This window comes from Scyliorhinus torazame, chromosome 14, assembly GCF_047496885.1.
Source record: "Scyliorhinus torazame isolate Kashiwa2021f chromosome 14, sScyTor2.1, whole genome shotgun sequence".
Taxonomy (NCBI): domain Eukaryota; kingdom Metazoa; phylum Chordata; class Chondrichthyes; order Carcharhiniformes; family Scyliorhinidae; genus Scyliorhinus; species Scyliorhinus torazame.
The window spans coordinates 127,917,658-127,931,410 of NC_092720.1; the positions used below are offsets into that span (position 1 = coordinate 127,917,658).

The 13,753-nt window shown below is 50.1% G+C and overlaps 1 protein-coding gene across 1 annotated transcript in view; it reads left to right on the plus strand.

The window, feature by feature from the left end:
* Positions 1-13,753, plus strand: part of LOC140390031 (unconventional myosin-VIIa-like) — a 251,412-nt gene that overhangs the window by 81,472 nt on the left and 156,187 nt on the right. Inside the window, exons 13-14 of the mRNA XM_072474875.1 lie at positions 789-924; positions 2,593-2,753. Coding sequence (XP_072330976.1) covers positions 789-924; positions 2,593-2,753 — 297 coding nt within the window. The remainder of the gene's footprint in view (positions 1-788; positions 925-2,592; positions 2,754-13,753) is intronic.

Genomic DNA, 13,753 nt, shown 5'->3' on the forward strand with positions numbered 1-13,753 from the left:
AGAAATGGACGTTTATTACTGCAGTGATGTCAGAGAGTGGGTGGAGTTGGGCTGTCTGTCAGCTTTTTACTTTCGCTTTAGGCTTTTTGCTGCAGGGTGGGTTTGGTTTAATTTTAGTTTTGGAGAAGCTGAAATAACAGCAGGATGTGATGAATCTCTGTAAGCTTATGAATGTTCATTTGGGATTTTCAAAGTGGTAACTGCTCTCAATAGTGAATTTAAACCTGATCTTTGTGTTAAAAGGGTCTTTTGTCTTCTGAATGTTGTTTGGTATTTTATTAAGGGTTACTTAGTGTTGTATTCTTTGGGGGTTGTATTTGAATTGATGCTTGCTAATATGTTCATTGTATGTTTTAAAAAGATTAACTTGAGTTCATAGAATAAACATTGTTTTGCTTTAAAAAATACTTTTTCATTTCTGCTGTACCACACCTGTAGAGTGGGCCGTGTGCTCCCCATACCACAATCTAGTAAACGTTGTGGGTCAGGTGAACTCCATGATACACTTTGGGGTTCTGTAAACACTGGCCCATAACAATAAGTGCAGGAAATCCTCTCCAGTGTCACGATCAATATTCATCCCTCAATCAACAGCATTAAATAACTGATGATCTGGGCATTATCACATGGCTGTTTGTGGGATCTTGTTGTGCTACTGCATTTCCTCCATTACCATGGCAACAGCGCTTTTAAAAAAATGCTCCATTGACCGTAAAGGACTTTGGAATATCTTTGAGGTCTTGAAAACGGCCACTTGAATCCAAATCTTCTTTTTTCCTTTTCCGCAGGGTACTGACACCACATTTTTAAACAAGCTGAATGATCATCATGGCAAGAATATGATCTATGTCCCTCCCGTGAGCTCTCACGGTACCATGTTTGGCATCCTTCACTTTGCAGGAGTGGTTTACTACGAGTCTAAAGGTACCTGTCAACCCTATTCTTACTGGGTGGTCGCTACTGGCTGCCCTCAGTGAATACAGAGCTGGGAGAATTGTGGGTTGTGTGACTCATCCCCAACTCCAAGAGCTAAAGGATTGGAAAATGAGGATTGGTTCACTGATGTGCTTTGTGGAAGGAAATTTGCTGTCCTTACTCAAATTGGTCTGTCTATAACTCCACTCCCACGTCAATGTATTTCACTCTTACATGCTCTCTGCAGTGGCCCAGCAAGCCTCTCAGATGATCCCTCCTCAGGACAACTATGGATGGACAATAAATGCCAACCTTGCCAGAAGTGCTCAGATCCTGAGAATCTTTCTTTAAAAGTCTTTCTGAGACCCCAAAATTGGAGCTAATCAAAGTGGGTCTCCATGCATTCAAATCCCAAATTGTAAACCCAAAGATAATGAATTTGTGGTGTAACACCATTAAAAGGTAGTATTGTTTTGTACGATCCCCTAACTGGCTTATTGATGTCCTTCAGGGACGGGAGCCTGCCAGCCGAGCCGACATGGGACTCTAATCCCACACCGAGTGGTCAACTCAGTGATCTCTAAGGTGTTTGAGCAGTCACTTAAGGGAAAGGCCCATCATCACTTAGAGCAGCAAGGAATGGGCAATGAACAATGGACAATTGTCAGCATCAACTATATCCTGGGAACAAATGTTTCTCCAGCTCCTGATTCTAGTCAGTGTTGACGGGGCTCACTCCCGATATAGCTCCATCCTTTGGGATCTAAGTAGCGTTGACAGGTCTGTTGGTGCAAATAAACGTTGTCACAAGCATCAGAGTGCCCGCACTGTAGGTGTTGCGTGGAAATTCAGGAGCTCCAACTTGTGTGAAGAAAATTGGGGTGGGGCACAAAGATAAAGATTGACTTAGAAAAGTTTCATGGAACCACTTGGGAGGAAAGTTGAGCCAACTGACCCAAAATCTACACATTACAGAGGATCAATGACTTGACCTGAACTTCAAACATGAAGGTTGGTCTACAGGGAAAGCCAAGAAATACTTTTGGAAGCCTGCGGGCCTACCTGATCTCCAGCAACTGGAAGCCTGGGCTTACCTAAGCGCCACCTGAACCCCAGGTACTAGGCGCCTGGGCCTATACCTCAGCCCCAGCTACCGGAAACCTGGGCCTAAACATGAGCCTCAGGTACTGGAAGCCTGGGCCTACACAAGAGCCCCAGGTATTGGAAGCCTGGGCCTACACCTGAGCTCCAGGTACTGGGAGTTTGGGTGTATACCTGAACCCTAGGTACCGGAAGCTTGGACCTACACCTGAGCCCAGGTACAGAAAGTCTGGGCTTATACCTGAACACCAGGTACTAGGTACCTGGGCCTATACCTGAACACCAGGTACGGGATGCCTTGGCCTACACATGAGCTCCAGGTACTGAAGGTCTGGGCATATACCTGAATCCTAGGTCTGGAAACGTGGACCTACAGCTGAGCCCCAGATACAGTAAGCCTGACAGAATAACGATTCTCAGGATGTGAGCACTTCTGGCAAGGTTGACTCTCGAACTGTACTTGAATGTGGTCATGCACAGCCCCTCTCACCATGGGAGGAATGTTGCTGGTATCAGTATGTGCAGGACATATGAATCCAGCCACTGACAAAATCATTGTCTCTTTCTAATTCATAGGTTTCCTGGACAAAAACAGAGACCATCTGAGTTCCAGCATCATCCAGGTCGTGCAATCTTCCAAGAACAAATTCCTCAAACAGATCTTCCAAACCAGCTTTGGGTCAGCATCAGGAAAGCCACAGAACCAGAGGCAAAGTCTCCGTGAAGGTTCCATTAAGGTGACTAAACTGTGTTTTAAGTGTATTCGCCTCAACCAATCTCTGTTCAATCCTGAAATTCAGCAGCACAGCTAACACAATGGTTTTCAGACAACTCTTACTCCCACTGTACAGTACAGACTGATGGCAGTCCGCAGTGTTCCCAGTATACTGCCTCTGCAGATCTAAGCTCTGCAGTGCTGCCACCTTCAGCGGTGGACAATTAAACAGCTGACTGGAGGAGGAGCTTCCACAAATATCGTCATCTTCAATGATGGGGGACCATAAGACCATAAGACATAGGAGCGGAAGTAAGGCCATTCGGCCCATCGTGTCCACTCCACCATTCAATCATGGCTGATTTCAACTCCATTTACCCGCTCTCTCCATAGCCCTTAATTCCTCGAGAAATCAAGAATTTATCAACTTCTGTCTTAAAGACACTCAACGTCCCGGCCTCCACCGCCCTCTGTGGCAATGAATTCCACAGACCCACCACTCTCTGGCTGAAGAAATTTCTCCTCACCTCTGTTCTAAAGTGACTCCCTTTTATTCTAAGGCTGTGCCCCCGGGTCCTAGTCTCCCCTGCTAATGGAAACAACTTCCCTACATCCACCCTATCTAAGCCATTCATTATCTTGTAAGTTTCTATTAGATCTCCCCTCAACCTCCTAAACTCCAATGAATATAATCCCAGGATCCTCAGACGTTCATCGTATGTTAGGCCTACCATTCCTGGGATCATCCGTGTGAATCTCCGCTGGACCCGCTCCAGTGCCAGTATGTCCTTCCTGAGGTGTGGGGCCCAAAATTGCTCACAGTATTCTAAATGGGGCCTAACTAATGCTTTATAAAGCTTCAGAAGTACATCCCTGCTTTTATATTCCAAGCCTCTTGAGATGAATGACAACATTGCATTTGCTTTCTTAATTACGGACTCAACCTGCAAGTTTACCTTTAGAGAATCCTGGACTAGGACTCCCAAGTCCCTTTGCACTTCAGCATTATGAATTTTGTCACCGTTTAGAAAATAGTCCATGCCTCTATTCTTTTTTCCAAAGTGCAAGACCTCGCACTTGCCCACGTTGAATTTCATCAGCCATTTCTTGGACCACTCTTCTAAACCGTCTAAATCTTTCTGCAGCCTCCCCACCTCCTCCATACTACCTGCCCCTCCACCTATCTTTGTATCATCGGCAAACTTAGCCAGAATGCCCCCAGTCCCGTCATCTAGATCGTTAATATATGAAGAGAACAGCTGTGGCCCCAACACTGAACCCTGCGGGACACCACTCGTCACCGGTTGCCATTCCGAAAAAGAACCTTTTATCCCAACTCTCTGCCTTCTGCCTGATAGCCAATCGTCAATCCATGTTAGTACCTTGCCTCGAATACCATGGGCCCTTATTTTACTCAGCAGTCTCCCGTGAGGCACCTTATCAAAGGCCTTTTGGAAGTCAAGATAGATAACATCCATTGGCTCTCCTTGGTCTAACCTATTTGTTACCTCTTCAAAGAACTCTAACAGGTATGTCAGGCACGACCTCCCCTTACTAAATCCATGCTGACTTGTCGTAATCCGACCCTGCACTTCCAAGAATTTAGAAATCTCATCCTTAACAATGGATTCTAGAATCTTGCCAACAACCGAGGTTAGGCTAATTGGCCTATAATTTTCCATCTTTTTTCGTGTTCCCTTCTTGAACAGGGGGGTTACAACAACGGTTTTCCAATCCTCTGGGACTTTCCCTGACTTCAGTGACTTTTGAAAGATCATAACTAACGCCTCCACTATTTCTTCAGCTATCTCCTTTAGAACTCTAGGATGTAGCCCATCTGGGCCCAGAGATTTATCAATTTTTAGACCTCTTAGTTTCTCTAGCACTTTCTCCTTTGTGATGGCTACCATATTCAACTCTGCCCCCTGACTCTCCGGAATTGTTGGGATATTACTCATGTCTTCTACTGTGAAGACTGACACAAAGTACTTATTCAGTTCCTCAGCTATTTCCTTGCCTCCCATCACAAAATTACCAGCGTCATTTTGGAGTGGCCCAATGTCAACTTTTGCCTCCCGTTTGTTTTTAATGTATTTAAAGAAACTTTTACTATCATTCCTAATGTTACTGGCTAGCCTACCTTCAAATTTGATCCTCTCTTTCCTTATTTCTCTCTTTGTTATCCTCTGTTTGTTTTTGTAGCCTTCCCAATCTTCTGACTTCCCACTACTCTTTGCCACATTATAGGCTTTCTCTTTTGCTTTGATGCATTCCCTAACTTCCTTTGTCAGCCATGGCTGCCTAATCCCCCCTCTGATAACCTTTCTTTTCTTTGGGATGAACCTCTGTACTGTGTCCTCAATTACTCCCAGAAACTCCTGCCATTGCTGTTCTACTGTCTTTCCCACTAGGCTCTGCTCCCAGTCGATTTTCATCAGTTCCTCCCTCATGCCCCTGTAGTTACCTTTATTTAACTGTAACACCTTTACATCTGATTCTACCTTCTTTCTTTCAAATTGGAGATTGAATTCGACCATATTATGATCACTGCCTCCTAAGTGCTCCCTTACTTTAAGATCTTTAATCAAGTCTGGCTCATTACATAACACTAAGTCCAGAATGGCTTGTTCCCTCGTGGGCTCCATCACAAGCTGTTCCAAAAAGCCCTCCTGTAAACATTCAATGAATTCCCTTTCCTTGGGTCCACTGGCAGCATTATTTACCCAGTCCACCTGCATATTGAAGTCCCCCATGATCACTGTGACCTTGCCTTTCTGACATGCACTTTCTATTTCGTGGTGCATTTTGTGCCCCTGGTCCTGACCACTGTTAGGAGGCCTGTACATAACTCCCATTATGGTTTTTTTGCCTTTGTAGTTCCTCACCTCTACCCACACATCATCTGACCCTATGTCGTTTAGTGCTATTGATTTAATTTCATTCCTAATTAACAAGGCAACCCCGCCCCCTCTGCCCACCTCTCTGTCTTTTCGATAGGTTGTGAATCCCTGGATGTTTAAATGCCAGTCCTGAACCCCCTGCAACCATGTCTCTGTGATGCCTACCACATCATACCTGCCAGTCACAATCTGGGCCACAAGCTCATCTACCTTGTTCCGTACACTGCGTGCATTTAAATATAGCACCTTTAATTCTCTATTGACCGTCCCTTTTTGTTTTCTTAGTGTGGTGTGTGGTGATACACCACTGTACCTCCCTACCATTGTACATAGTATATAATAGTTGTGCGTAACGTGGCCCTGTAATACTGTGTATTGTACTGTAACTCTGCAGAGGTTCGGTCACTGGTAGGTAACCCGACCTGGCCACGGAGAGCTCCGCCTTAGCCACTCCCCCGGGAGTCAGTATAAGAACCTCTTCTGGGACAGCCCCCATTCTTTCTGGGGTCGTCTGTGCCGGGTAAGCCTCCCTTGTAGTATATTAAAGCCTGAGTTAAAGTCTCACATGTCTTTGTGGTTCTTGACGCTTAGCGCATCAATTTAATATACTACAGTTATAATGGAGGCTGCTCTGAAACCCGACAAGCTCTCGCTCGACCCCCACGCTCCACGCGCAGATCACCTTTTCAACTGCTGGCTCCGGTGTTTCGAGGCCTACTTGGAAGCATCCTCCGCCTTCGCCAAAACGGACGCCGACCGACTCAATCTCCTGTGCTCACGGCTCGACTACGGGCTTTTCGACCTCATCACGGGAACAACGACCTACGCCGATGCCATCGTGAAGCTCAAAAGCCGGTATGCACGAACTGTTAATTCTATTTACGCCCGCCACCGCCTCGCCTCCCGGCACCAGCAGCCGGGTGAACCCCTATCCGTGTTTGTTCGGGACCTCCGTGCCCTCGCGCTCACCTGCAACGCGCCAGCAGTCTCCGCTGAGCAGAACACTGAGGCCCTGGCGCTCGATGCCTTTGTAGCTGGCATTGCTTCCGTCCCGATTCGCCAACTCCTTCTGACACAAACTACCCTGACTCTGGACACGGCAGATATTGCCTACGACAATAATGCGTCCTACACGCCTGCACAAACTTCCTTTGCTCCTGTCCACGCTCCCTACGTGGCCGCTACCTCTCAGCAACAACCCCTGCAAGTCAGGGCCCACCCAGCCACTCCAGCAGTAAAAATGCCTGGGCCCCAGTGTTATTTTTGTGGCCAGGCAAAACACCCCAGGAAACGCTGCCCTGCTAGAGATGCTACCTGTTCAGCCTGTGGCAAGAAAGGCCACTTTGCAAACGTCTGCCGCTCCACTGCTGCCTCGGGGTCCAACGCCGCGGTCTGCTACTCCGGGGTGCCGCCGTCCTCCGTTCCCGGCTCGCTGTTCAACATGTGCGACGCAAGGGCGCCGCCATCTTTGATCATCCCCGGCCCGGCTCACTTCACTCCCGGTTCGCCGATCGTCACTTCCGGTTCGCCGATCGTCACTTCCGGTTCACCGATCGTCACTTCCGGTTCGCCGATCTTCGCTTCCGGTCCGTTGCCGATCGTCACTTCCGGTCCGTCGCCGATCGTTGCTTCCGGGTCCGCCCCGCCACCGAATTGCGTCACTTCCGGTCCACCGCCGATCGTCACTTCCGGAGAGCTTCCTCCACCCGGACACCGTGCGCCACTGCTCCCTCAAGGTACTACCCACGCGCAGGCATATTTTCATGGCCTCCAACTCCCAGTCGGCCGAGGTTTCGGGCTACTGCGTCGTCACCCTCTCAGTGAACGGCGTGGTGTTCCAGGATTTCAAATTCATGGTCCTCCCTCACCTCTGCGCCCCCGCGCTCCTCGGCCTGGACTTCCAATGCCACCTGCGCAGCCTCACCTTGCATTTTAACGGCCCCCTCCCCCCCCTCTCGGTCTCCAACCCCCAGTTCTTCCCTGATTCCTCCCCGGATCCCACCTGTAGTCTCTCCACGCTCAGGATTCCCCCCCCTTCACTGTTTGCTAATCTCACCCCCGACTGCAAGCCCGTGGCTACTAAAAGTCGGCGTTACAGTTTTGGGGATCGCCAATTCATTCGAGCGGAGATTAAGCGCCTTCTCTCGGAAAATATCATTGCTCCCAGCACCAGCCCCTGGCGAGCCCAAGTGGTGGTAGTCAAGTCTGGTGAGAAACACCGCATGGTCATTGACTACAGTCAGACCATCAACCGGTACACGCTGCTTGATGCGTATCCCCTGCCCCGCATATCTGACATGGTCAACCAGATTGCACAGTACCGGGTGTTCTCCACCATAGACTTGAAATCCGCCTACCACCAGCTCCCTATCCGCCCGGAGGACTGTAACTTCACGGCCTTCGAGGCGGACGGCCGCCTCTACCACTTCCTTAGGGTACCCTTTGGCGTCACCAATGGAGTCTCGGTCTTCCAACGGCAGATGGACCAAATGGTGGACCAGAACAGACTGCGGGCTACCTTCCCGTATCTGGACAACGTCACCATCTGCGGCCACAACCAGCAGGACCATGACGTCAACCTCACGAAATTCCTCCAAACTGCCAAACGCCTCAACCTCACGTACAACGAGGCAAAATGTGTTTTCGGCACCACCCGCCTCGCCATACTCGGCTACGTGGTGGAGAACGGTGTCCTCGGCCCCGATCCCGACCGTCTGCGCCCCCTTCTCGAACTCCCCATTCCCACCTGCCCCAAAGAACTGAGGCGATGCCTCGGACTCTTTGCCTACTATGCCCAGTGGGTGCCCGAGTATGCTGACAAGGCCCGACCCCTCCTCCGTTCCCCCTCATTCCCCCTCCCGCCCGAGGCCTGCCAGGCCTTCCACCTCCTAAAAACTACTATCGCCAGAGCCGCCATGCATGCGGTAGACGAGTCTGCACCATTCCAAGTCGAGAGCGATGCCTCCGACTTTGCCCTGGGTGCCACCCTCAACCAGGCGGGCAGGCCCATCGCCTTCTTTTCCCGCACACTCCAAGGCCCCGAGATCAGCCACTCCTCTGTTGAGAAGGAGGCACAAGCCATAGTGGAAGCCGTCCGGCACTGGAGGCACTACCTGGCCGGAAAACCATTTACCCTCGTTACTGACCAACGATCAGTTGCGTTCATGTTCGACAACAAACAACGGGGTAAAATCAAAAATGATAAGATATTACGGTGGAGGATCGAACTCTCCACCTACAATTATACTATCTTATACCGGCCAGGTAAGCTCAATGATCCTCCTGATGCCCTGTCCCGTAGTACTTGTGCCAACGCACAGGATGACCGGCTGCGGGCACTACATAATGACCTCTGTCACCCGGGCGTCAGGCGGCTCTACCACTACATCAAGGGCCACAACCTGCCCTTCTCAGTCGAGGAGGTCAAGGCCATGACTAGGGACTGCCAAGTCTGTGCGGAGTGCAAGCCGCAATTCTACAAGCCAGACAAGGCGCACCTAATCAAGGCCACCCGCCCCTTTGAACGTCTCAGCATTGACTTCAAAGGGCCCCTCCCCACCCACAACCGCAACACGTACTTCCTCAACGTCATCGACGAGTACTCGCGGTTCCCCTTCGCCATTCCCTGCCCCGACACGACCTCCGCCACCGTCATCAAAGCGTTGCACGACCTCTTCATGCTGTTCGGTTATCCCAATTACGTTCACAGTGACCGGGGCTCCTCCTTCATGAGCGAGGAGCTGCGTCGGTACCTGCTCGCCAGGGGCGTTGCCTCGAGCAGGACGACCAGCTACAACCCCCGGGGGAACGGACAGGTGGAGAGGGAGAACGCGACTGTTTGGAAGGCCGTGCTGCTAGCCCTCAAGTCCAAAGGCCTACCAGTCTCCCGTTGGCAGGAGGCCCTCCCGTCCGCACTCCACTCCATCCGGTCTCTTTTGTGTACTGCAACGAATGCTACCCCTCATGAGCGGATGTTTCTCTTCTCCAGGAGATCGGCATCCGTGACATCGCTTCCATCCTGGCTCCTGTCCCCGGGAGACGTCCTGCTCCGCAAGCACGTGCGGACCTCTAAGGCGGAGCCACTGGTGGAGAGAGTCCGTCTCCTCCACGCCAACCCACAGTACGCGTACATAGCGTACCCCGACGGGCGTGAGGAGACCGTCTCCATCAAGGACCTGGCCCCCTCTGGGGCCCCTGCCGCCCTCGCCCCGCAACCTCCACCCCGCTCCCTCTCTGCTCCCGTCGATCCCTCGGCCTGTTACTACTCCGTGCCAGCCGCTGTCATCCCGCAGTTTCGCCTCGAGCCAGCCGAAGCGGTGGGGGAAGTCATGCCGCCTCGCGAACCAGCACCACCGACCGCACAGATACCGCCGGACACTACCTCAGCGCCGCAGCTCCGACGTTCAAAGAGATCGACCAAATCCATCGTTCGTCTCGACCTTTGACGACACGGAACCTCCTGATGGACTCTGTTCACTGCTCCGAATTTTCACACCGGACTTCCTTCTAAACAAGGGGTGAATGTGGTGATACACCACTGTACCTCCCTACCATTGTACATAGTATATAATAGTTGTGCGTAACGTGGCCCTGTAATACTGTGTATTGTACTGTAACTCTGCAGAGGTTCGGTCACTGGTAGGTAACCCGACCTGGCCACGGAGAGCTCCGCCTTAGCCACTCCCCCGGGAGTCAGTATAAGAACCTCTTCTGGGACAGCCCCCATTCTTTCTGGGGTCGTCTGTGCCGGGTAAGCCTCCCTTGTAGTATATTAAAGCCTGAGTTAAAGTCTCACATGTCTTTGTGGTTCTTGACGCTTAGCGCATCATGGTGGACCTTGGTTTACTGAGCCTTTCCATACACTGTGTCATATTTTGTGGGATGGGGACAATCGTAACCACTCTTGAGTTTTGTCTGTTCGTGTTTTTTTGTATTCCTAAGCAGCTACGCTCCCCACTGATTACTTCACCTCTTGGTTCCCTGACTTTCCCTTCCCCCCCCAATCTTTAGTTTAAAGTCCTATTGACCACCCTATTTACTCTTTTCGCCAGAACACTGGTCCCAGCTCGGTTCAGGTGGAGACCATCCCAACGGTATAGGTCCCCCCTGTACCAAAACTGATGCCAGTGTCCCATGAAAATGAACCCCTCATCCCCACACCACTCTTTCAGCCATGTGTTAACTTCCCTTATTCTTGCCTCCCTATGCCAATTTGCACGGGGCTCGGGCAGTAATCCGGAGATTATGACCCTTGAGGACCTGTTTTTTAATTTGAATCCTAGCTCTTTATAATCTCTAAACAGGTCCTCTTTCCTAGACTTGCCTATGTTGTTGGTACTGACATGGACCACAACAACTGGATCCTCCCCCTCCCTCTCCAGCATCCTTTCAAGCCGGTCAGAGATGTCCCGCACCCTAGCACCGGGCAGGCAACATACCATGCGGGACTCTTTATCCTGCTCACAAAGGATACTATCTATCCCCCTGATAATAGAATCCCCTACAACTACAACTTGCCTATTTACTCCCTCCCCTTGAATGGCCTGCTGAACCATGGTGCCTTGGTCAGCTGACTCATCCTTCCTGCAACCCTGTTCGCCATTCACACAGGGAGCAAGTGCCTCATACCTGTTGGACAGAGTCAAGGGCTGAGGCTCCTGAGTTCCTGACTGCTGGTTCCCTTTACCTGCCTGACTTGCAGTCACACCCTGCTGTCCCTGGCCACTGGCAGGATTTAAACTACTTACTCTGACAGGTGTGACTGCCTCCTGAAACACAGTGTCCAGGTAAGTCGCCCCCTCCCGGATGTGCCTCAGTGTTTGAAGCTCAGACTCCAGCTCATCAACTCTGAGCCGGAGCTCTTCGAGCAGCCAACACTTACTGCAGATGTGGTCGCTGCAGCTCGCAATGGGATCTGCCAGCTCCCACATCAAGCAGCTCAAGCACATCACCTGACCAGCCATCACTAATTAATTTAAGTTTATGGTGGGGGCAGCTTCAGCCAATCAGACACTACCCTGCACTTTTAACTGAAAAACCGCACAATTAGATTAACCACTTACCTCTCCTGGTTACCTCACTGCACCAGACTACCAAATTTTCACTGTCTGTATCTCTCTCACTCAGGCTGTGTCTCCTTGACCTGCGCAATGCTAATAATATAATATAATAATGCTATTAATAATATAATATGGCACTTACCTCACACCAATGGATCTTATTATTAGGTTAGAGGAGAAGGGTGGGTGGGAGACACTACACGTGTAGTGTCTCGGGTTTCCTCTCCACCAGAATTTATTGGTTGGGGGGGGGGGGGCTTCCCAGAAGTCCGCGGGCCGAACTTCCGGTCCCGCCTTATATTTTAAAAAAATAAAAAATAAAACAGAAACGGGACTAGGTAAGTGTTTTTAAAGGAAAAACCTACCTCCCAGAAATCACTTGCGCACCGCTCCCGCCAAAATCCAAAGGCCTGCTCCTGTGAAGGTAAGTGTTTTTAAAGGAAAAACTTACCTCCCAGAAATCACTTGCGCACCGCTCCCGCCGAAATCCAAAGGCCTGCTCCTGTGAAGGTAAGTGTTTTTAAAGGAAAAACTTACCTCCCAGAGATCACTTGTGCACCGCTCCCGCCGAAATCCAAAGCTGGGGAGCCCAGCACATCAGTGCAAGTGACAAGGCTCAAGCATTCATTACTGTCTACAGCCAGAAGTGCCGTGTGGACGGGCGGCACGGTGGCGCAGTAGTTAGCACTGCTGCCTCACGGCGCCGAGGTCCCAGGTTCGATCCCGGCCCTGGGTCACTGTCCGTGTGAAGTTTGCACATTCCGTGTCTGCGTGGGTCTCACATGTGCAGGGTAGGTGGATTGTCATGCTAAATTGACCCTTAATTGGGGGTAAAAATTAATTGGGTACTTTAAATTTATAAAAAGAAAAGTAAATGCTGAGTGGATGATTCAGCTCGGTCTTCCCTGCGTCACGGATACCACTTTTCAGCAAATTTGATTCGCTCCACGTGATATCAAGAAGTGGCTGAAGGCACTGGATACTGCAAAGACTATGGGCCCTGACAATATTCTAGCAATCGTACTGAAGGACTGTGCTCCAGAACTTGCCACCACCCCTAGCCAAGCTATTTCAGTAGAGCTACAACACTGGCAACTATCCAGCAATGTGGAAAATTACTCAAGTGTTGTGCACTTGTCAATATCCATCAGGACCACTCAACTCCTGACCTCATTACAGTCACTGTGGTTCATACATGGACAAAAGAGTTGAATTCCATAGGCATGACACAATGACTGTTTTGGACATTAAGGCAGCATTTTGTCAAGTATGGCATCAAGGAGCCCCAGCAAATTTGAAGTCAATGGGAATCAGTGGGAAACCCTCCACTGGTTTGAGTGATAACTAGCAGAAAGGAAGATTATTAGGTTGTTGGAGGTGAATACTCTCAGCCCTAGGATATCATGCCAGAGTCCCTCAGGATAGTGTCCTAGTCCCAATCACCCTCATCTGCTTCATCAAAGACCTTGGCTGGGATTCCCCATTTCGAATTCACCTTGCTCCAGCTGCTAGAATGGATGGAGAATTCTCTACTCCTGCCGCTTGTCAACGGGATTTTCCATTGAAACCCACCCCATTCCGCTGGGCTACCTGCGGATGGGGGTATGCTGCCAGCGGGAACAGAGAATCCCACCAACAGCAAGCGTCTGGAGAATCCCACCTCTTGCCTCCATTATAAGATCTGAAGTGGGGATGTTCACTGATGACTGCACAATGTTCAATACCATTCACAGCTCCTCAGATACTGAAGCATATGCAGTCCATATGCAGCAAGACCTAAAGAACATTCAAAGTTGATAAGTAGCAAGTAACAATTCCCCACACAAGTGCCAGGCAATGACCACCTCCAATAACGCACATCATCTAACCCCACCTCTTCTGAACACTCAATGACATTACCATCGCTAAATCCCCACCATCAGCATCTTGGGGGTTACCATTGACCAGAAACTGAACAGCACCAGCAGTATAAATATTGTGGCTACAAGAGCAGGTCAGAAGGTGGGAAATGTAAGGCGAGTAACTCACCCTCTGACTCTCCAAAGCCTCTCTACCATCTACAA